This window comes from Vidua chalybeata, chromosome 2, assembly GCF_026979565.1.
Source record: "Vidua chalybeata isolate OUT-0048 chromosome 2, bVidCha1 merged haplotype, whole genome shotgun sequence".
Taxonomy (NCBI): Eukaryota; Metazoa; Chordata; class Aves; order Passeriformes; family Viduidae; genus Vidua; species Vidua chalybeata.
In genome coordinates this window covers 94,907,274-94,931,958 of record NC_071531.1, presented here as the reverse complement: position 1 = coordinate 94,931,958, position 24,685 = coordinate 94,907,274, and the positions used below count along the sequence as shown (strand labels likewise).

Sequence of the window (24,685 nt, the reverse complement as noted above, 5' to 3'; positions counted from 1 at the left end):
TCTGTGCACAAAAATGATGCATAATACACTTTTATATCACATTAGTGCTGCATAGATATAAGAAGCTGCAATGTTTACTTAAAGAATTTAAAACGGACAACAGAAAAGGAAATGCAAGAGCTAGCATGTTCAGAAAATAAATACAATATGCCCAGAAGTGTATTATTCACTTAGACTGGTAGGAGTTTCCCTTGATCTGTCTTCTAAAACACTCTTTCCTCTTCCCAAGCATTCAGAAGCTTCACTCTTAGAGATATTCTCCAACAACATGAACTCTCTTTAGCCTGCCCATTCACATTAAACAGATGTGGCCCTATCAGTGACTAGTGGGAGCAACTCCCATAGGGCATGTAATCATATTATATTTCTCCTATAGAAAATGGCAGTTCCTGTAGATCCTCTCCCCCAATAAACATTTGTTATGCATAGATTTCAGTCCTGATTTGTTTCAGCAATGAGAGTCATGTGAAAGCCAACAGAGTCACAATGATACTTGGAATACGAGATTTAGGAGATCACACTGTAACTCCATTTGCTCCAGAGAGATTTTAATATGAGATTTGAATGTCTTCTTATTACAGTCATGAAAGAAAAAAAAAACAGCTATGAAATCTACAATGTACATTTTAAGATGCAAAACTAAGTTTATTTACATTTCAAGAACATTGAGAAAAGTTTTTTTTTGAAAGTGAGATCTGTATTCCTACTAAGAAAAAGGGTCTCTTCTCTGATAAATGTCACAGGAAATTCTAAATGTTTTCTCGTATGAATCACAGGATAATCCTGGACAGCACAGTAATCTCTTCCTTATTCAACTGGTTCATGACCCTGAAAGTAAATTCATATTTGCAGACTCAGCCACCTCCTGTTAAGTCCTTCTAACTTTGAAATTCACACAGCACCTGGGTTTTCCCAGGTAGAATGAATCCGCATCAGTGCATTTACCTGTGAACCCTCTGCTACAGGCTTTTATCTGTGTTTGCATAAAGTCTTATGCAGAGGGACCCCAAGTTTGGCTGCATCCATGGGATACCAATGCAATGGAAATAATTTATTTTTTCAAATAGTTGAGTTTCAGCTTTGGAAATACTGAAGTGCCAGGATATTACAAAAAGTGATGCCTTCACCTTTAGAATAATTACCTTGTTAGAATTTTCAAAAGAAAATACCTTCATAGCTGAATGGTCATGGGCACAAAATGGCACATCTGATTTAGGATGCCACTGTAAGGACATACAGACTGACCATTGTTTTTTGGGTTTGTTGGGTAAGAACATGGAAGCTTCAACCTGATTCATAAGATTTTCCACAGAGGAGTCCTAAATGTGCTGTTTTCCTGCTTCAGTAGGTTCTCAAGTGCTGCGTGTGTCATCACAGTGCCACAGCCAGTTCCAGAGGAGCAGCTGCCCACCAGGAAGCACAGGCTGAGCTCAGACTGCATGGCAGGCAAATGCAACACTGCCATGAGATGCAATTTAAGAAGCTGGAAAGGGACTGAAACTAACAGATCTGAAGAAAAAGCTTTTAAAAAGGCATATATTGGAAAACAGCAATTAAAAAAAATTATGTCTGCATTTTAATATGGTCTAAAGTTTCAAAAGGAAGAACATAGGAAGACTACTTCAAGAGATAGACTGGGCCTCCATTTCTCTTGATCAATTATAAACATATTCTGAATTTGATTTAAAAATCTTTGGTTCTCTATCAACTTTTACGTCTAAAAATGTGGAAGTTACCAAAGCAGCAAGTAGTTAATGAATCAGTAGATAACTGAGTACAGATTCCATCTATATTAAGAAGAGGCAATTTGCAAAAAGATTGTTGGAAAGGGTGGACTACTATGGCAGCCAGAGTGCATGAAGCTGCCTTAAAGGCTAAGAAATAGCAGTGCATCAAGAAAAAAGATTTATCTCCAGCATCACTATACATTCTTTTCACAAATGTCTTGACTTTGCCTATGACTGTTATGTAGTATGCCATTACAAGAGTTAATGACCCATTAGGGTTTCCTGTTAAAAATGGCTTAACTCAAAAGTTTCACACTCAGCTTTAAAAATGAATGTTGAGCTCCAAGATAGTATAAAAAGCAATAACCCAGTAACTCAGCTGTGAGCAAAACCTGGCAGAGCAAGCATCACATCCTTCTTACCCTCAGAAGCAGCAAACTCAAAAATGAGTACAAAGATATCAACGGGGATGACTAAAAACAGGTATCACTATAGACAGAGACAGCAAGTCACTGGATGTGGATGTAGGAGTAGAGTGGAACTGAGATAGGAAGACATATAAGGAAAAGGGAAAAATTAGGGTGATGCAAAGAAAAATAAGAAGGGAAAAGAGATGATGAAGCACAAAAGAAAGTAAGAGAAAAGGGGAAGAGGGAGAGCCAAATAGGAAAGGAAAAGAGAAAAAAACATGCAATTTGATAAGTTAAGAAGCTGAATGAGACAGGTCAATGGGGGAAAAAAGTGAACATGGAAATAAGGAGAAGTAGGAAAAGATGGGCAGAAGCAGTGAAATGGAAAAAAATTAAGGAGAAACAGAGTAAGAAAGGATGAAGCCAACATTCATTGAGGCTGGTGCTCTCTTTACATCGATTACCAGTCATACAGGATATTGCTGCAGGCTTGGAAAAGTATTTTGAATACTTGTGTTAGCAATTGTTGGGTGCTCTGGATTCCATAGACAAATAACAGGGAGAACCTGCAACTGCTTGTTATTTAGAAAACATCACAAAAAACCCTGCTGGACAGAATGCTGCACACAGTTCCAGAGCAAACTGATCCTGCTTCCCTGGAGAGTGAGGTCAGTCCTACAAACTGCCTCTCAATTAAGATCAAGGTGGAGAATTTTGAGCTGGCCCTCCCTGAAATACATGTCTCTATCAACAGGTTTCTTCAAAATCACTAGATGTCATTGGAATTACTACATACATTTCTATGAAATACACTTCCAAATCTGGGCAGAATAGCTAGCTGCATAAACTGATGTTTGGAAGGAATAATCAACTTAGTTTGTGTCTAAACTTGTAAGTGCAGATTGTAAATAACAATTTTCAGAGAAAAGTGCTTCAGACTCTCCTACAATTACAACACATTTTAGGAATAATTAAAGCATATATGTCTTGAGGGAAGTCTGAGAAATACCACCAAAAAAGAGTCTAAAAATGTTAAGACTTAAATCATAAAAACATTTCTGACCTTTAGCACCACTGATAACAAGTCCCAGCTCTGCACAGACTGACACGCAGACAACTTCATGGTCATGACCTGTTAGAACGGCGCGAGGAGCTGGATAATCACCTGTTAAAAAACAATTTAAAAAGTGAGGAAAAAAAGAAAAAGGAAACAAGGGAATGCCAAATCAAATACGGTTTATCAACAAAAGAACTTTGCTGTAATTTGCTTGAAATCATTAAGCATGAGAGAAGTGCAGTGTGATTAAATATCTCATATTTAGGATACCAAGCCAAATATATTCAGATATCATAAAGCTTCAAAACCACAACTTCCCAATGCATTAATGAATTAATTAAAAGAACAAAAAATGTGGAGCTATTGAAAGCAGCTCTAATGTAAAGGTCTGCTATTGAACATATATGTCTCCAGACTTGCTCTATGAACCTAAAAATTTAGGATGTTCTTTTTATAATGATCCTAATTTGTTTCATGAAACTGGGGATAGGAAAAGAAGAGAAGAACACTGTTCTAGAAACATACTACTGCTGCATAGACAATATTGATTCAGAGACACATGGGATGGTCACAAATTAAAATATGCCTAAAAATGGTTATTGGTACACATAATTATATATTTATTTATTTACAGATATTATATATATATATATATTCAGGAGAGAAATATATTTTATTTTGGTTTCAAACACGTGGGCATTTATAGAGTATTTACATGACAAACAGCAGCATTTCTATTGTTTCTAATAATAACAGATGCTGATGACATAATTGGTTAGTATTTGATATTGTTCCACCAGGCTAAGAAAGTCAATTGGCAACAAAAAATTAGCAACTTGCTAGATAACACAGAGTTCACATCATTATATTTTCATTGTACAAATGAAATACAGAAAATTGGGATATTCAAAAGGACTGGAGCTCTGCAAGTGTAGCAAGTGCAGTTCACATACTAAAAGAAATTACCTAGGGAAGTACAGATAAATTACTGTAAGATTAATTCTGTACACAATAACAAAATGGTTAATACACATTTTTCTCAACAAGAATTGGAAGCAAAGATCTCATTAATACCAGTCACCATTAATACCAGTGTTGGACTGGAAGTCTTATCTGGTTTTGCTGGGATGAGGGGTACAGTTGGTAATGATAGCTATATTAAGTCAAGCTCCATTTACTTTTTTCAGCATATTTGTCATAGTAGTACAATGTTTTGATTTAAACCAGTCTTATACGCAACTGACTGTGGATAGCACGGGTGGCACAGAAGCTGGGTCAATGACAAATCTTAATTTTTTTTTTTTAGAGAGGTATGTAATATGAGCTATATACAAGGATTTTGGAAATCAGGGCTTGGAAATCAGCTTTCAGTTAGGGGCAAGAAATTGATTCTTAAATCAAATACTAACCAATAATATTATCTTGGCTTATAATAAAATAATTGATGGAAAGCTTCATAGGCAACTGTATAATGACAAAAGAAAGACATCATTATGTCATTATTATATCATTGCCTAGTTAAATAAGAAAGTAGCAAAATGTGGTTTTATTTCTTTTCAATGCAGCCAGGTGGAAGCTGATGTTCCTGGACAGGCACAAGCTCTGTTCACTGGAGAGAAGATTCTGTTCTGGGAAAGAAGTGATATAGAGTAGGATTTATGGAAAACTCCCTCACTGTGAACTTTCAGTGCAATAGCTTAGATCAGCAAATAAGAGGCAAGAACTACTTTGCCATTGAAGACAGAAAGATGAAAGTCTTGTTGCCACATTTACAGAAATGAGCTCAAAGGAGGGTCACACAAGTGGCACAGGAGAGTAAGAAAGGAAGCTGCGCAGTGTTTAAAGTGTTTTTTCTCTCTTCACTGCATAAGCAGCAAAGTGATGACTTGAAGTATTGACTCTCTGCTAACTGGGAGTCACAGGCACAAAAGATGTCCAATAACCCAGAAACTTATCTTGCAGCTAATGGCACAGAGAGGTCCAATAGGTGAATGGCTGCACACATTTCAACTCTGGAATAAAATGCAGTTTCCTAAGTGCAAATGCAGTTAAACACTAAACCAAAAGGGAACTATATGAGTAGCTATAAAGTGTTGCACAGGTTTTTGAAAGATACGCATTAGGAATGAAGGCTTGGATAGACTTTTGTGGGTCAATGAAGTTAGTCTACTTTTACTACAGACACTCACATGATATAAACAGTTAATGAAATGGCTAACTTGGTATGTGATGTAGAAGGATGTTCCAGACTGCTCCTACTCTAAAGGAGAGAAATATTCTGAATTCCAGTTTGATTTTTTTCTTGTCTACCTAGCACCTCTTTTTTCTTGTGTTAGCATTGTCCTTTAGCTTCAGGTCTTCTTCTCTAGCATTTTCCCCTCTTATGTACTCAAGGAATAAATCACCCTTTTCAGTCTTTCCTTCTGAGTCTGTTAACCAAACCAAACCCTAATAAATTCCTTCGAAGGGATGGGCTTGCCATTTTCTAGCCATTGTAGCAATGCATTTCTTCACCTGTCTGGCTTTAACCTCATTCTTAAAATTTGGGTATCCAGAAATGTACAGAATCATAGTTGTCAAAAATTTAGTATGAATCTACAGCTTTTCTTGTCAAACCCTAACATCTTCTGTCATCAAAATTTAATAACAATTCCATAAGTTTTAATATCTTTCTGAACAAGATGAGAACTACCAACCATGGATTTATAGACTTCCGTTTTGGACACAATAGTACAGAATGTGTCAATCTAACTGGTCTTGTTATTCCAATATACAGACACATTAAAAATTTCTTACCTCTACTTCAAACAGCTATCTCAATAAATCCTAGTTTCCCAAACTTTAATCTATACTGCAAGAAAATAATCTTTTTAATCTGGAAACTGAAAATGTGAACTGAAAACTGAGATTTACTGCTAGGGAAGCATGGATGTCAGAAGAAACAGAAAGATTCTTTGTGTAGCTCATCAAAGATATTTTGATTTTTATAATTTCCCCATCAACATTGCTTTGAGAATACCATTTCCTTTCAAGGTTTTCTTTTCTCCAAGTGCATAACATAAAAACAAACAAATAAAAAAGAGCAATTAATTAAGTTCAAAATTCTCCACTTTTTTTTTTCTTCTGTATGTCCTCCTGGAAAAAAGAGTATTATGCTCAATGGCCAGCTTGGCTCAAGCTATGATTATAGAGCTGTCATCATACTGCATCAAACTGCGTGACTATTAAACTATTAAATGGCTAAAATTTTTGAAGGAAAAGAAATAATGCAATTTTCAAAAGGACATTTTCCTCAGTGTTTCCTAGGAAAGTTCCATAATATCAAGGAACTGTAAAATTCCAGAAGACACCAAATAAGCATATTTTACTGACTTCTTGATTTATAAAGGAAAATGCTTGTAAGAAACAACTTCCCTAAAACATAGATCTATGAGTCTTATTTTGTCCTGTTTTTCAGTAAATACAAATTAATAATGGAATAACAATATTAGGAGTAACTGTCCAGCAGTAATTGAAAATGGGATTTTTTTTCCCTTTGGGCTCAAATAAAATATTATTCACTGAGAATTTCTACAGAAAAAGCTGTGGCATGAACCTCAGTCATATTACCTTTTATTGCAAAGGAAAGAAGCTGTGAACTCCAGGAATCATTCAAAATCTAGCAAAATATTCTGTCACTGTCACATCACCACTGATAGATGCAGCCAGAGGTCAAAGGCTGCAGCTCTAAGGGAATTGCAGGTGAAAATATCCTACCTAAGAACTGAGATACCATCACTGTAAACTCCCTGTGATTTCCCCAAAGGTGCACCTTTGAACTGAATTACTAGAGGGCAGAAGGAAAACAAAAACGTGTGGTATTTCCAAACGAGTAAGTTTTTCTAGAAAGTCTAAAATAAAACACATATTTCCTTCTTGCTGAAGAATATAATGTCTAATATTATTGTGAGGTTCTTTGGGAACAGATGGTGCTCCTGCATAACAAGGAAAAAAAGAAGAGGGAAAGAAAGACAAAAGACTGTTACGATTTCTCTCATATTGTCCTTTTCCAGGAATTATGGACAGACTATGGGGACACATCTAGGAGTCTTCTGTATAAAGAAACATGAGAGCACATGGCAAATTTTAGCTTCCATTTAATCTCTCACTTTGACAAAAGCAAGTACAAGGCTATACCTGAATTACTTGCTGAAAAGGAATTTACTTTGCTATTTGCTTTACTGTCAAGACTTTTCAGGGATGCTGAAAATATATATTAAAATGTAGAGGGATACAAAACATCAGAAAACAAAATTTTAGAAAATATAATTGCTTTCATGGAAGTAAAAATGTAAGTACCTTCTCAAATTTTTACTGTCAGAAAAAAACATCTTAGAGTTTGATTAAAAGATAATGCTACAACCAATAAGTATGAATATCTCAAAACAGAAAACTATCAATAACAATGCCCACAACATGAGGGAGCAATGAGTGTAAAAGAAAGACGGCTGACAGGAAAATATTAGTATATTCAAAATATTTTCAGCTCTGGGAAGCAGAGCTGGTTTATTTGCTGAGGAGTATTGTATATAGCTACAAACAGTTCACCCAGGTGAGAAGGCTTTCAGGTACCTTGCACTAATCCAGAAGGTAAAATACAGTGGAGCACAGGAGATTATGGATTTGTAGCATCTCTTCCTATCTTTTACACTAAATTGCTTTGGGATCTTGGGCAAGTTGTAGAACCACCCTGCACTGTACAATTCCCATGAAGCATGCTGTGTAGCATGGGCACAGACATCTGTTGATAAAATACTAGAGATAACTGCATTATCTCAGATGGATTATTGGCTCTTTTACCTTTACATAGCAGCCTTAGAAGAGAGATGTCTTTGGCAACCAGGACAGAGATGGTGCCAGTAAAAATTACAAACTAGTTTTCAAAAACTTCTGCTCTGGCAGAGCAGTGCTAACATACTGTTATTTCAAAAATTAATACCTGAATTGTACAAACTTACAAGTAACATAATAAGTCCTTAAACAAACAAAGCAGACAGCACATGTGCCCATGTGCTAGTGCAGGGCCTTCAGACAGCCACCCAATTCTCTTGGTGCAGAGCACACTGGTGACAATTTTTAAACTGCTGCTATTTAAAGGCTAAGCTAGGGCATATTAAAATGTAGAGGGATATAAAAGAACAAGAGAAAGTTCTGAGTTCAGAATACCTATTCTTTCAAGACACAAACCTGCAGAACCCTTAATGTTCACAAGTTCAAATTGTTTCAAAATTATGTAAAAGGAACATATAAAGATATACTTCATTAAAGACACACACAAAAAAAGTATATTGACTTGACAAAGATATTTTATGGTACAGTTTACCTTCCCTTTCAGATATATACTGAATATACTCACTGGGACAGAATGACTTCTTAGCACCTGTGAAGATTATGTTATAATGCTAAATAAACCCATCTTATGGCTGATAGAGCATTTTTCAATGGTCAGCACAGCTGCTGTTAGAAAAAGTAGGGTTAACTCCCACACCTCTTGTGACCATCCTCTTGGAAGCTACAATAGGTAATGAGAAATGTCAAGTCCCAAGATCAATGAAATTTCAGGCTCTAGGGAAAAAACAGGAATAGCATTGATCCTTTTAAAGAACACCAGTCAGAGGGTGAATGTAATATATTGCATGGAGAGGCTCAAGAGGATAAGCGGCCAGGTCCAACATACTTACCTGACAAAAAATTCAATCAGCCTTTAGCACAAGCTGCCTACCCTTCCTTTCTTTCATGCAGGAGTCTGATTCCAATTAAAGTGTGCAAATTAATTTTTATCACTTCCAAATTACTTTCTGAATTTGTGTCTGTTTCAGATGAAAGCATCTGTCCCTCACTTTTCTGCAATTCTATCATCTACTTTGGTATATCTGTTCAAAGACTCTGAGATAGTTCTCATTTTCAAAGTCACTTGTTTGAAAGAGACATTCAATAAAGTAATCATAAAATATAAAAATAAAACAACTATAATGATACATGTTGAACTCCAGGGCATATCATGTACTTTCTTTGCTCCTTTTTGTGATGACTAATACAGTTGCTATGTGAGAAGAAATTTGTATACAAATTAGCACTCAGCTAAAACAAATCCCTATATATCATAAGAGAAGAAAAATCAAAACACAAATTGTCAAACTCCATCACAATAATTTTTCTATTCAGCCTCTGAGAACTGCAAAGATTTACATTTCTCATATCACTTCAAACAAATAAAATAAGCAAACAATGTCCTTTGCATGTGCCGTGTCTTACTAAGAGAAAACAGATACCTTTCACTGTTCTCGCAACTGCAGCAGATTTATACAATCTGCTCATCAACTTAATAAGGTGCAGATTCAGATTAGCTATTTCAGATGGGCAATTTTGGCTTAGAAAGTAGATATCTGACCCTGGCAAGAGGACTAAGCTTCATTCGGTTCAGAGTTTTTCTGATAGGTGGTACCTAAGTAAGCAAGGATAAAGAAATAAAGGGAAGTTCAAACGTACATAAACCCAACATCCAGGGAAGTTCAAATGTACAAAACCCTGCATTCAGATACCCTTCAGCCTACAGGAAATCATGCCACATCTCTTACTTTCCAGAAGCATTCCCAAACACCAGCCTCTAGTCTAATCTTAACAGGACCTCCAACATTGGAGCTTAGCAATGGCATGGCCCTGAGTCCAATGTTGAGCTAGAGAAAGCTGGGACAAGATTTGCCCTACATGCTGCTGCTGAAGGTATGCAGCATATCACTCATGATTTCTTGGTTTATCTCTATATCCAATCATCATGACATGTAACATGCATAAATATGAGCATAGAAAAGAATTTTGCTTTCTACCAAATCTAGAGGTTCTCAGGGGCCCATCCTATGATAACTTATAGCTGATAGTCAGCACATGCTTGTGAACATGGGAATAAGGGCTTTAATTCCCCCAGTCTCTAGAGGTCAAGAACGTAGTTCTCCTACTTCCTGGACAAGCACTCTAGCCTGAAGATTTCCTTCAAGCTTTTTCAGAAAGCTACAGTATGGAAAACATTGTATTTAAAACCTGGTAAAACTTCACTCTTCTCAGGGTGATTGTGAGATGAGTCAAAAAATTGTGCCAAGTGCACCAGAAACTAATTTTTGACACTTACTGTAGAAAAATTATGATAACTTGATAAATGCAAGATTAGAAAAAATATTTTAAAATTATAAAATGAAGTTTACCATGGTCTCATGGGCAAGCTTTCAACTACGGAGCTAGATCAATCACTTGCATCTTTTCTCAATTCTCCTCTTTAAACAAGAGCTAGTTCTGTATTTCCCACAGACCCAGTTGAGGTGACCCACTGAGCATACATCTGTACAGGTATTTCAGCCAAAGGTTCTACATAAGTCTGACAGGTTAGGTTGTTGACATACTTGCTGTTTAGTAAAGATTGCATCTACCTCATAGATGCTGCAATACGAATTTTAGCAGAATCTGCAAGAAATTTGATCTGACAATCTTTTGCCTGAGAGTATTTCTATGTTTTTATTTTGCCTGGGAGTATTTCTATGTGATTTCTATGTTTTTGAATGAAATGGTATCTACATTTTTCAATACAAATATCAAATCACACAAACTATTTAGGGCTGGAGGTCTGCTTTTTCTCCCCTTTAAGATTTTCTGAAACAACTAAAGTTCCTTTTAGTAACTGGATGTATTGAAGTTAAAATTGATAATTAACTGTCTTTCAGCTTAAAAGATAATTATGAAGTCAAACATCTAACCCAGGTAATTACTATACCTGACATTTTTCTTTGAGTTCTTCACCTTCTTATATCCTCTGGTATAAAACACCTTATCTGTATCTCCAGATGACAGCTTTTAAAAAACCCAATACCCCTTTATTTTTCCTCTGAAAATATCATCTACATCTTTCTGGAAATGAATTCTAAAGATGCTAAGTCAATTGGATTTGATCTACATCGATCATATCACTCATTTTTCCTACAAGGAAACCTTCTAACAGCAACTATAGATTAGAGTAGATTAGGAAATATTTCTTTATTACTTCAGTGGCTTTAACGAGGTAAAACTTCAAACATATTTTCATAAGAATTATTGAGAATGCTTCACTCTTGGAAATTAGTTTAAAGGGAATCAGTCATATGACAGTTATCATGTCTGCTCGAAGTAGCAAGCAGAACACTAAGTAATTGTAGAAGTTTTTAAAGGCCCTTTTTTTAAAGGCCCTTTGTTTTTGTGATCCATCCCCATTAATGTATGTTCATGAAAAGTCAAAGTAGCTGTTAATAATAATATGTTTCCAACACATGTTGTTCTGTTTATAGTACAGTACTATCATATAATTGGCATATCTATGGTAGCTTCGATCCAATTAATAGAGATAGAAATAATAGAAATGCCAATTCTTCTTCAGCATGAGTCTTCAACATGTCTTCAACATGAATATTAAAAAAATCTTATCAATATATTTCAAAGCTACCACAGTGGTCCTGAGTACTTAGTCTTCCTGAGTTCTGTTACCTGTGCCTCTAAGATTTCATTTGACTGGATGTGGCTATCTGCAGCACAGTCTCCTATTAATGTGACCATAAGGCCATTTCTTCAGCAAAACAGCACCTTATCGACATAGAGGTACAGACCGTGAGCAAGTCGTACAAATAATTTTGGGTTTGATTTATTTCTGTCAGGCAGGTCATATCCTTCCTTTCATAAAATTAAAGACCTCCAAGGCAGAAATTCCAAAGTTATTATATTATATTATAAAGTTATTATATTATAATTATATTATTATAATCATAATATTATATATTATTATATTATATTATATTATATTATATTATATTATATTATATTATATTATAATATATATAATATATATGTTATTTTATATATATATGTTATTATATTATATTATATTATATTATATTATATTATATTTATTATATTATAATACTCAGATATTAAATCTGAGGTACCAAAAAGCACCACTTTTGTGCATTCAGATATGTAAGAGATGACAGAATAATACCAGAACTAAAATAGTTCTATCTGGAAAAGAATTGAAGTAGTTTGTATCAGCCAGAAAGGAGATGCTAATTGCAAGGCTGTCCAAGGACTTTACAATCAAGAGAGGTAAGGGGAAAGTCTTACATTTTTTTCTTTAATGAGAGTAGAAAGCTCTTTTTATTTTTCTCTTAACATAGAAATACTTTATATGAATGACTAATACTTTATATTAATCACACAGGCATTCAAAGAATAAAAATGGCATCAACCTAAACAGACTGCTGAGACATGAAAATCCTTGTCTGACTGAATTTATCCATATTGGAGAATTACATACTAAAAAAAGTCATGGAATATAGGCAAAAATGAAAGAAATTTGTTATTGGAGCACAATTTTCTTCTTTCCCCTCTATTTCCTCTGTTAGAAAACCAAATAAAATCTTGTGAGAAAGCAAAACTTTTATCTCTCTGCCTTTTACTCTGCTTACAGACAAATGGAAAATAAATCAGAAGTCAATAAAAAGTTTCTTGCTGCAAAATTAACAAAATATTTACTTTTAAATACATAAGACACATTTCTACCAGCCATTCAGTTGAAGAAATACTTTCACTTAGATGTCTGTAACTGACAGTACTGCCTCCAGTCAGTATTTGAATCAGAGATCAAAATTGATAGTGACAGATTCTTCCATTTTTATCCAAAGACAAAACCCTTCTGTTGAAAATTATCATTAGAAATCAGAAGCTTCTTTAAGTGAAATAGATTTAGTGTTGTATAAAACAGTTCTAGTATATGGATGAAAGCTGCTCGTTAGCTGCAGCCATATGCAAGATGGGATCTTTAAATTAGTGGTGCACTTTAAGTGTCCTTTTGCATAAATTAATATTACTATTGTGTCCCACTCACTCTGCAAAGCACTGATAGTTAGTCCCATGTAAATGAAATGTAAACTTTTCCTGACATTTTATCTTTTTCAATTTTTATTCAGTCAGACTGCTTCCCCAAACTTTCTTTCTCTTGAGAAAGACCTTTCTCAAGAGAGTCTCATTTAATTCCATGGCATGTGAGACATTTCTTTTTTGAAAAGGCAAGCAGCTGATATAGCATGCTGTAGCACAAAAGGAGTAAGTTAAAATGCCAAAAAAAATTTCCAGGGAAAGGGAAGTCAAAATATAGTGATATATGTCCTGTCACTTAAAGGCCACAACCATCTTGTTCTAGTTTATGATGACATGATGCTATAATTGATAAAGGCAACTACAAACTTAGGAACTATACTCCCATCCTATTATCTCTTAACATGTAGAGAGTGTTTAAACATTTTTTTGGCTAGCAATCAATGCATTGCTTAGCATGTGGTGCTCTTCTTATACCAACTTTCAACCTGTAAGCAAAGTTACTGATATATTTGGTAATAACTTCTGAAGCTGAAAGAAGGAATGCTAAAACAAGTAGGTGTGACAGAAGGCTTCTGGGAGAGGTGTTATTGAAGGATACTTACTGCTGTTTGGATTGTCACCTATGATATGATGCCGGCCACTCCAGTACCAAAGCAGCAATGTAGCATCGCGAGACCCAGACACGATGTAGCAATCACCCCCAATGTAGGATTCCGACCTGGCGAGGCAAGTCACGACATCCCAGTGGCCAAACACAATCTGAGTTAATTTTCCTGGTGGGAATGAAAAGTCATACAAATTCAGTTTTCTAATGTACTAGCAGCATTTAGAATTCATAAACTATATAATTAATATTCAGTTCAAATGTAACTTTTGTTTCAAGTCCCATGGTTAAAGTTCACTAAATGCTACCAGAAGATTAAATATCACAAAGATTAAACTTTTTTTTCCACCTTTTTTTTCATTCCTGTTGAAGGCTCTGCTCTGTGGCAATCCATAGTCTAACCCTTATCTCTGAAAATCAAGGCAGTGCTGCAGTCACTGAATATTAAGTGGAGTTAGGGCTCCATCAGTATTTAAGCAATAGCATTAGAACAGTATTTATGAATTTAATGAGTGATATGCATAAGACTGCACATGAACTTTTCCATAATTGTGCTACATTATTATGTTAAAATGTGTGTTTGTTCTATGTTAATGTCAGACAAATGATTATCACCTCCTCCTTTCTATTATTACAATTAGTTTTTAGCAAGATATTGAGAGATATTAGCCTAAGTAATCACACAAAGCACAAAATATTGGTTCCTGTAGCAGGATATTCAACCTAATTCCTTACTACATAAAATAAATAGAGCTAGAAATCATAGATCCATAAAAATATTGTAAAAAAATTTGCTTGATTCTTTTGACATGATACATTTCCTGAAGATAAATATGGTTTTCAAAAGTTATTATTAATAAAACTGTGTTCCATTTCCTTTTACATCCTCTATCTTCCATTTTAAAAAGTCTTAAAGTTATCACGCTGAAACAATAATGAAGGATTTTATAAAATGCTGTTTACCACTTATTGACATGTAAGCACGAGTATTAGATATGGTACTATTAAGACAATAGTCTTTGTCTGCTTTGTGACCCAGGAAGAATCAGAGAGCTGTATTTGAGGTCACCTGTTTCTGTGGAATAAACTCGAAAGCTCTTGTCCCAGAAACCACAGATGAGAATGTAGCGATTATCTGCTGTGACCACGAAGCAATGCGCGTTGATCTGGATGCTCTGATCCACAAGGTCTGTGATCTGACGTTTGTTCACACCAGAGTTATTGGCTGTAACGAAATGCAAAACACATTTTACATGTAAGCCATTCCAACACCTTCCTGTCATCCATTTACAGGAGAAAATGAATACATTTAACTTTCAATGAACTGTGAATTTGTTGTTGAGTAAGCATTTTGAATATGAACATTTAGAGCTGTCTATATGGGTGTCAGAAATACAAAATTATTGTGAGATTTCTAGTTCCCCTTTCAATAAGAGAGAAGATTTTACAAGAGATTACAATTTCTCATAAGCTGCCTGATGCACTGCATAATATGTGGTAATAATTTTAGTGCTCTGCAGAAGTAGTCCCTCAAAACAATCTGAACCAGGGGAAAGTAGCAGAAGTCCATATAAAATATGAAATCAATATTAACAATACTGCAGAGAGCCAGTTCTTGCTGGTTAGTATCTCTTCCACAGAAAACAGCTTGTCTTGTGTGGCCCTGACTGCCCTACACCTCCAGATGCTTAACCAGATTAAAAGCATAAGGATTCAACCCATGAATGATGGGAGACCTCATTGTAATCTTCAGCATCCTCACAAGGGGAAGGAGAGGAGCAGGTACTGATCTCTTTACTCTTGTGACCAGGGACAGGACTCAAGGGAAAGGCATGAAGCTGTGTTAGGGGATATTTGGGTTGGACATCAGGTTTTTTACCCCGATATTTGGGTTCAACTGGTTTTTTATCCAGAGGGTGGTTGGGCACTGAAACTGGCTCCTCAGGGAAGTGGTCACAGAACAAGCCTGAGAGAGCTCAAGAAGAGCTTGGACAATGCTCTCAGGCACATGATGAGACTCCTGGGGGAGGTCCTGCACAGAAACAGGAGTTGGACTTGATGCTCCTGATGGGTGCCTTCCAACTCAATATATTTTATGATTCCATGGATCTACTCAAACCTAATGTGACTTTGCAGTACAGGAAAAGTAAGTCCTATCATCTGCTCCTCTAGCAAGGACCCAGGCTATGGACAGTACTTCTAAAAGAGGCAATGACACCTAGAAACTCCCCTGGACCAAGACAAAAGGAATGGTTCATGCACAATCCCACCAACCCAACTGCCAAACGGAGCTGTTAGAAGGATGCTAATGACTGGGAGCCCACAGCTAATGTGCTCTGTCCTCCCTGTGACGCAACAGACAAAATAAAAGTGTGTTCCACCTCAGTATTAACTTTCTGAAAGTTGAGTATATAATCTAAGTTAATTTTATCCACTCCATCCAGTCTCCCTGGAGAAGACGACATTTTTTTCACGTGACAAGTCATCTCACACTGTAATAACTGTCAAAGTGCTAGACAGCTCCAGAGGACAGTTTGTCTTTCTACAGTAGTTATGGAGGGAATCTTGACAACTAACTTCAGTTACCCAAAGTTAGAGGTAAAAATCACTCTGAGAAATATGTTTCTCCTAACATAAGAACACAACCTAATGCAGATAATAATCTGATTTTCCCCTGTTTTTTGCTATAGTACTTAAACTGTTCACAACTGCATGAAATAAGAGATTCAGTCAAAAAAAAAGCCCCATTCCATTCTATTTTAAAATTGCTTGTGGAAGTTAACATCATGTTTGCATACATTCTAAGAACACATATTTAAACTACCAGATCCTCTATGTCCATCAGCTGAAAGATAATGAATAGCAAATTACTCAAATTTCCAGAACAGATGGGCACAATAGTTGTGCCTTAGCTTGTGAGAGAAAAAAACTAAAGAGAAAACCACTGTCATTATATGAGATTATATAGCACACAGAATGAGAAGCTAACTCTCCTGAGGTACTTCTATGTAAATCTTTTGAACATGAATATTGACACAGAAAAAAAATGGCTATGTTTAAAATGGATATGTTTAAAAACATATTTTGTTCTCAACAATGCTACAAACTTGTCCCTAAAAACTCCCTATCCGAACATTCTGTTTCAAATTACTGAACTCCCTCCCTCCTAAAAATCAAATAAGTGCAATTAATGAAAATTTACAATCATTAGGAAATCCTGCAATCTAACAATTTTAGCAGATGCTATTTCTCAAATAATTCACTTTCTCAAAAAATTCTGGGTTTTAAAAAATGCTATCAATTTAAAAGCCAGTCTTTCCATTATTAAATTAGTATTATTGACTAAATCCAATTCATAAAGTGAATGAAAATAAATGGATCTGCATCTCCACTGATAAACATAGTGCTGGCTGTAAAAAAATATATGCTATCTCCACAGGACCCTCATGTTTTATTTTATTAATGTGACCTGATAAGACAACAGAATTACAGATATGGACTGACAATTAACTGACTTAATTGGTTGTTTCTTAAATACCAGTTGCTGGTGATGTTAATAACAAATAGCATTCATGTAATTCATTCAGCATCAATAGCTAATGCTTTTTAGTTCTCTAGGACTGACAAGAATAAATATTTTCCTATCTTCTGTGTTAAATGAAGCATAATATATAAATATAGCTTAATCAATAATTCCTGAGAATGCCAATTTCAAATATATTGCTACATTTTCATCTTGACATACCAATCAATGGATCCATTTCAATTGGAAGATGATGGGCTTGATCCAAAGAATATCCTGGGGCTCCCCGAAGGCCTACACATAAAAGGAAGAACAAAGCACATAGAAACCTTTTGACATGACTTTTCTAGGTTTAAAAGTTCATTATTGGATTCTTAAATATTTTTAGAAAGTAGCTTTTTACTATTTGCTTTACTAATGTTTTAAGATTTCTTTCTCTGTGCTTCACAAATATGCATTTGTTAATTCCTCATTTATACAAAAGTAGCTATACGTGTAGAAGCATCAACTTAATCACAACTTTTGCAGCCACACACATTCATTAAATAACTCATTTAAAATAGTATAAGAGGGTTTTTTTTTATTATTTTTGAGCAGAGATCTTAGCACAGAAAATAAACTTAATTAGATTAAACATTTTTATGGGTTTCTTATATATGGAAACCTGTATGTGACAGAAACTTGGACCTTTTCACAGATTTATCTAAAATTTTTAGATGTAAAACTGTAGGGTACACTAAATGTGCCACAATTATTCCTGTTCATTCTATTCTAAGTCATCTTTAAGATGTTCAAATGTGCATCAGGGGCTAGAAACTTAGTGTTATCTTCTCCCATACACAGATAGCATTGCTTTGGCTCTTCTGAGCACTTTCCCTGGTATATAAATCAAATAGTCACTACTGAAAACAATTTTTGTCATGAACTACCACATTGCACAAGAATACCCTCTATAACAGGACATACAGATTTCTGAAGAATAAAGTCCATTTTCTATTACTGCAATCAACTGGAAGAGGTAAAAGAAAAGCTAGCTCTACTATTTTCAGAAAGACACAGCTCTGAGAACTTCTTCCCTTCTTTCTGTCTCTTTCAAAACCCAATTAGTTTGGGACAGATCTTTACTGGTATTAACTTAGATTAATTCCACTTCTATTATGAGATGTCTCTGTAAATGCCTCCTGCTGTTTATTAAATTCCAAAGCTCTATATACATTCTACAACAAATGGTCTATGCATGCATTTCTGTAGATAAAGCTATCCTTTATATTAGAGTTATGCTTTATTAAAATAATATTATGCCAATAGTAGGAAATTGATACCCTGTCCTGGATTAGCCTCCTGCACAATAAGCAACATTGCCAAGCAGGATGTAAATGTTAAGAAAATCATTACAATGAGGTTTGATTCACTAAACAGTTTTATTTTCTTCTCTTTCTATTATAATATATTTAGAAAATATTACTTTTTTTTTTAATTTAGACCAGAGGTTTACAAATGGTGTGAAATTTAATTTATGATTGGTTCATGCCTTGAATTTTGAATTTTTGCAGCAGGACTTACATTTTACAAGAGTATAGAGGAAAACTTAAAACCTTACTGTCATATGCATTATGAAGACCAACAAAGCTTCAGCTAAACTAAATAACATCAAATGACAGATTTTAAGTGAACCCTTGAACTCCAGGATACTGCAGTATTAATGAGATTAATTCCTTCACAGTAAATTGCAGGCAGGAATTTTGGGTTCTCTTGACTCAAAAATCTGGATGAGAAAGGGATTTGATTATTCAGAACCAAATAAGCTTCCTCAAATAGAAGAGACATGAAAGATGATGGGTATAGAGTATTTGGACAGAATCCCTGAAAAATCAAAGGAAAATAATTAGGAATTAGACAATTCATGTTAGTCAAAGGTGCATTAAAACAACACAGGACAGTTTCTGCACCTCTGAATCATTCCTGACACTTGAATCTTCCATTGAGGACATTGTCACTAAATACTTTAAAAAAATGCTGGGGATTTTTTCCCTTCTAGATTTTTACCTTTTGTTTTAAAGAAATGGGAAAAAACATTTTTTATACGTAACGTAGTTGCACCTGATGGAGTATTATAAATGTTTCCAGATATTGCAGCATAAGGTCTATTGCTGCAGCAAACTACCTGAGAAAATTAAACCTGTTTGTTCCCTCATGTACCTCATGGCCCCACCACCTATTTAGCAATGTCTGGAACTGCCTTAGCACCTGCACATCCAGGTGACATAGACAGTCCTAATGGCAATATGGAGAGGTGAGCAGAGGGGCTGGAAGGGAATTTTGGGATGGCGCTGTTGGATGGGCTTTTGTGAGGGAATGAGGAAACTTCTCCTCAGAATAGTTAAACGTCTGGTTGCTTAGGCTTGCTTAGGGTCCCAGATAATCCAACAGTGACCCAGGGGAAGGTTTATGACAAGATCCTGAAATCTCTCTCAAGCAGCAGATAGGGATATACACTCTCTAGCATGTCAGTATGTATTCCTGAAACCTGGGACATATTAATATTCACTGTGTCGAGAGCAACAGCAGTCTCCTGAAAAGCACTGTATCAAATACTGATCCTGAAGTAACCACGAATCGATTGGCTGCCATGGTGATGTGCTGCTGTTAAGGAGAGTGTTTCTAGGAATGACACCAGAGAAAACAGAAGCTGTGATTATTTGACACAAACAGAAGAAACAGTAAATTTTGGTGCACAGGCAGGTGAGTGAGCTAAGTTGCACTCAAAATTAAAGCTGCGTTGTTAAGGTCTTCAAATTTGAATGAAGCGTGCCTGCGAGGACCTACCTACTGTGTTGTGCCACCGATTGACTGCAAACAGCCTGCTGCAAGTGACCGTCACCACGGCAGGGATGGTCAGGTGGGGCAGCGTGTTGGCTGCCACGTGTGTGACAGGGGAATTGGATGGGAACTTCAGCACCATGATGACATCTTGCTGCATCTGATCTTTAAACATGAGAGGGCTCTGTGGAAGGAAACACTGTTGAGTAGAAAGGAGAAGAGAGCAGAAGAAAACAGAAGGGATAACACAATTAGTGAGGAGGTTTGAGGGAAAACGAGGTTAAAAAAGAGCAGGTAAGCATGTGCACATACAGGGAAAACAACACTACCTGTGCATCTACTCTAGTGATGGAGGAGAGCAAGATCACAAGCTATTGGAACATTACACGAGGATAAATAGAGAATAGGTATGGTAAGGGTTATCATTACAGGGTACAAAATGACCATTAGCATTAATTAGCATACAGTGAAATGTAAAATTATTCAGTAGTTAATATTCAAAAAATAGAGATGTGTCTTAATGAGTTAATCAATTAATGCATAATAAATATTAATTCTCTAAACTACAACAGTTGAAAAAAAAGAAACTTTAAGAGTGACTCAAAAACACACAGATATTTTTAATTAATTCCTCATATGAAAAACAGCACTTCCAAACACAGACAATTTAATTCTAAGTAAAGCATATGCTTATTAGGGAGTCTGTAACCTAATAAGGTTATAATAACCTAAGCCTGTTCCATGATTCTGGAAACAACACAATTGTTTGTACATGGACAAGGACAGCTATTGAGTACTGGTTTTAAGGGGTTTTTTTAAGCCACTGTCATAACAAAATGAACTATTTCTAAAAGGTCAAATATTCCTTTTGTGCTTATCACCTAGAATTATCAAAAATATATTTCCACATCTTAAGAATGTAAAATAAATACTACCTAAGTTTGACTTGTACACACTTAAAATAATACAACAACCACTTCCAGATCAATTTCCACTTTCACAGTGTACAGCTAAATAGAGAGATTTCCTTATAGACAGATAAAATAATTGAAAGTACTGAATGTATTTCTGTTGATTTACAAAGCTTAAAAAAAATCTAAGCATTTCATCAAAGGCATTCAGGGCACAGAAATCTGTCTTGTTCAGTCTAGCTATTTCATTCAATTCTTTCCAGGAAGGATAGAGAAAAATGTGATGGAAATTAATTTTGGAGTTTGAATTGAAACTCAAAATATACATTTCATTCTCCTGGGGGAATGGGCAGGAGGATTCCAGCAGGATTTGAACTCCAATACTTAATTTTTGTCAAGCAGACATTGTTCATAAATCAGCCCCTAACAATGCATCCTTTAAAACAAAACAACATACTCACTCTAAGGAAAGCCTGCAGTCATTCCCACCACTTGCAGAAACAAGAATGCAAATATGTATTTATCCAGTTTATATTTTTTAAGATGAAGGATACCATATTAGTAAGGAAAATCCAGGACTGTATGAAGATAAAGCCAGTCACACCTCCACCTTGCTCTGCTAGATCCCTGCGATCTGTTGCTACTCAAAGCAAGTATGGCTGCATGGGCAATGGGGGGCATCAAAAGTGTTGCTTTAATGAGTACTTTATGACCTACAAGGGACCCTAAGGTTCAAAGGGAATGCATTCTCAGCCAGCAGTCATGTCTCACCAGGTGCATGGCAGAGCTCCGAGGTGGATGGGGCTCAATGAGCAACTGCGATGGCGTCTGTCCAAAGTTCTGTATCTGCGCCTCCATGGCCTGCGGGCAGAGGAGAGGGACTGTCAGGAGCAATATGCGTCAAGGAGAGAGGTCAACACACTGTGTGACAATGCAGGCATATCCCAAGTCAGCCATGAAAAAAGTCCAGAAAATTCACCCGGTGCTCTCCTCCCAGGCTGCAGACTCATCCAAGTGTTAGTATTTTGTAGACAAGCTTTGCTTCTCCTTTCAAGCATGCTTCAGTTAACCAACTAACCATTCTCATCTCCAGTAGCTGGCATTATATGTGAAAATGTTAACCTGTGAGGACATGCAGTTCAGGTCTTGAGAGAGGTTTTGAGTTTTTTGCACTAAAAAGAACATATATACCTTAATAAAGTCCTTTGCAAGTAGGAAAGTATGAGGGTCTCTAATAAAATAAGCCTCTGGAATCTTAAATGGGGGGAAAGAAAAGAAAACTAAGAAATAAGATTTATGTATTAAATACAATAATAAAAAAACAAGTACTATTTAAACAACATAAGTAGGTGAAAACAAAAAAATGCCAGAAACGAACCTAGTCACGCACAGTAAGACCAATGTAGAAATCTTTGCAATTTGCATACATTCACTAAATATTTATTTCATCCCTAGTTTTATTTCATTTTTTCATGGGCTTTCAGGCTTCATGGATTAGAAATGAAAACTTTGCAATTTAAATGCATTCTTTAGGACAAGTCTAATTTCAGAATAAAACTTGACTAATTCTATAGGTAATAGAATATAGAACATATACTGAAATGCTTCTGCTACTCAAACAGTTCATTCAAACAAAAATATTTCTGAGATATATTCTTAAAAACTTTGACAAAAGATTGTTACTTGTAGAAACAATACTGTTAGAGAATGCTCCTTATTTTTCAGACAGGTATTATTTTATTTGACCTTGTAAAACCGAGAATAAAGCATTCATAGAAAACTAAACTGTCAGATTTTGAAATGCACAGTACATTATGTACCTATATATATACTGTAGCCTGAACTACTGACCCTTAATATTTTTCTTGTGAGCTTTATGAATTTTTCATTGGCTACACAGAATTAACATGAAAAGCCACCAAAAACATTACTATCTTGTTAAATTTTGTTATTTCTTTCAGGCATAAAACAGTGAGAAGCACCATTAATACTTCAGGATACAGAAGAATCCTTTTAATGTACATATTTTGTCATTCCTACAAGCCAACCTGTGCTTTCCTCCACTTCACGGCATAAATGTAAGAACAGATGTCAGAGAGAGATTTCCTAACAGCTCACTGATGTCCACCACTCTTAATGCCCTAGACTGACAGGTATATAATGGAATACCACAAACAAACATTTGCTGAAAAAGAAACTTAATGCAAAGTGCAGTCAAGCAGCTGAAGGACTTTGGATTGTGGCCCCAGCACATTTGATTCTGTAATTATATTGGTACAGGTGATTTCTCATTTGTTGACTAATTCAGAGTGAACTTCAGCCTCCAAGGCACAGACTATTCTTGGGAATTTGCGAGCATATCAACGCCACACTCAGGTTTTATTAACATCATTTAATGGTGAATTAATTTAAAATCACAGATGACTTTTATACAAAACCAACGCATTTGTGTGGGCATATGTAGGCATATGTGTGGGCATATACACATATGTGTATATGTGTGTATATTTCCATACAGCAGCTATCTATATGTACCATACAAGCAGTATCTCTTTACACAATGTGTAAATTTCTTCACTTAGGCAGACATTTTTTATACAGGAAGAAAAAATTCACTTCAAGTCACATAAAGATAGAATTTTATATTGCATTCAGTATTTCAGAACTGATTTGCCGGAAGGGAAAGGAATCATATTTGTTTGTGAATTTCATTTTCAAAATTACAAATACTAATATTAACAATATCAGTACATATCAGTGTAATATATATTCCCACATATATCTGTTGATATTTTCAGAAAATTAATTTCCATTTTTGGGTTTTTTTTTTCAAATAATTATCAAGGTTAATTTAATTCTAATTTTTGAAAGAATTATGTGTTGAAATAGGAGTGTGAATTGTATTTGGCAGCAATAATGAAAAAACCCCAGATCTTCCTCTCCTACCCTTTAGAGTGATCCTTAAATGATACTTATGTTCTCTCACAGGAGCACTGAAATGAATTATTAATTTTTTTCAATGCAGTCCAGTTCTAATTTACACATTTGCTTTCATGTTGCCCAGTCTTGGCAAATTCTGATTGCTCGTCTGTAAATTCTGCACAAAAAAATATTGCTGGCTTTCCCCCTCAGTTCAAGTAGATTTATGGAAGCAATAGAGGAGGAGGAAGAGAAGCAGAATACAATAACAAACTCACATGAATTTTTCAGATTATGAGGAATGGACACTCAAAATGTAACCATCAAAAGCAGCTGTTATTTTACAGCTGAAGATGTGCTGCTAAATGCTCACATATTCTACCAGCCCATAATTTTAAAACATTTAAGTTAATGTCAAGTCCTTTTGTAACCAGAACAAATGTGGAACCACGACCTTGATATTCAGAGAATATTGAATATTTTTGCTGGCTTGCATTTACAAGACAACTGTCTGTCCCTCACCCCATGGATAGTAATGTTATCCTTTTCAGTCAAAATACCATTTGTAAAACTGACACCTCTTGGAAGCATTAAAGAAACTGAACAATGTTTATTAAAAAATACCCATAACACTCAGCTACTGCACTGCAGACTATAGTCTGCACAGCACAACTGCTGTGCACAGCTACTGCTGGTATTGCTCTCTGGAGCTCATAGTACTCACAAAGGACAGAAAAACCTCGTCAAAACATAACTCAGAAGATAAACATAAGCACACTGAGAT

The 24,685-nt window shown here is 35.4% G+C and overlaps 1 protein-coding gene across 2 annotated transcripts in view; it reads right to left on the bottom strand.

Annotated features, from left to right (window-relative positions):
* The window catches only part of NBEA (neurobeachin), a 454,830-nt gene that overhangs the window by 3,401 nt on the left and 426,744 nt on the right, over nt 1–24,685 (bottom strand). Inside the window, exons 50-56 of one of the 2 annotated variants that reach the window (XM_053932002.1) lie at nt 22,174–22,236; nt 21,754–21,843; nt 20,078–20,270; nt 17,474–17,545; nt 14,798–14,953; nt 13,727–13,897; nt 3,201–3,302 (exon numbers count right to left, since the gene is read on the bottom strand). In XM_053932002.1, the coding sequence (XP_053787977.1) occupies nt 3,201–3,302; nt 13,727–13,897; nt 14,798–14,953; nt 17,474–17,545; nt 20,078–20,270; nt 21,754–21,843; nt 22,174–22,236 (847 nt within the window). The remainder of the gene's footprint in view (nt 1–3,200; nt 3,303–13,726; nt 13,898–14,797; nt 14,954–17,473; nt 17,546–20,077; nt 20,271–21,753; nt 21,844–22,173; nt 22,237–24,685) is intronic. The other variant, XM_053932009.1, reaches the window with a different exon arrangement.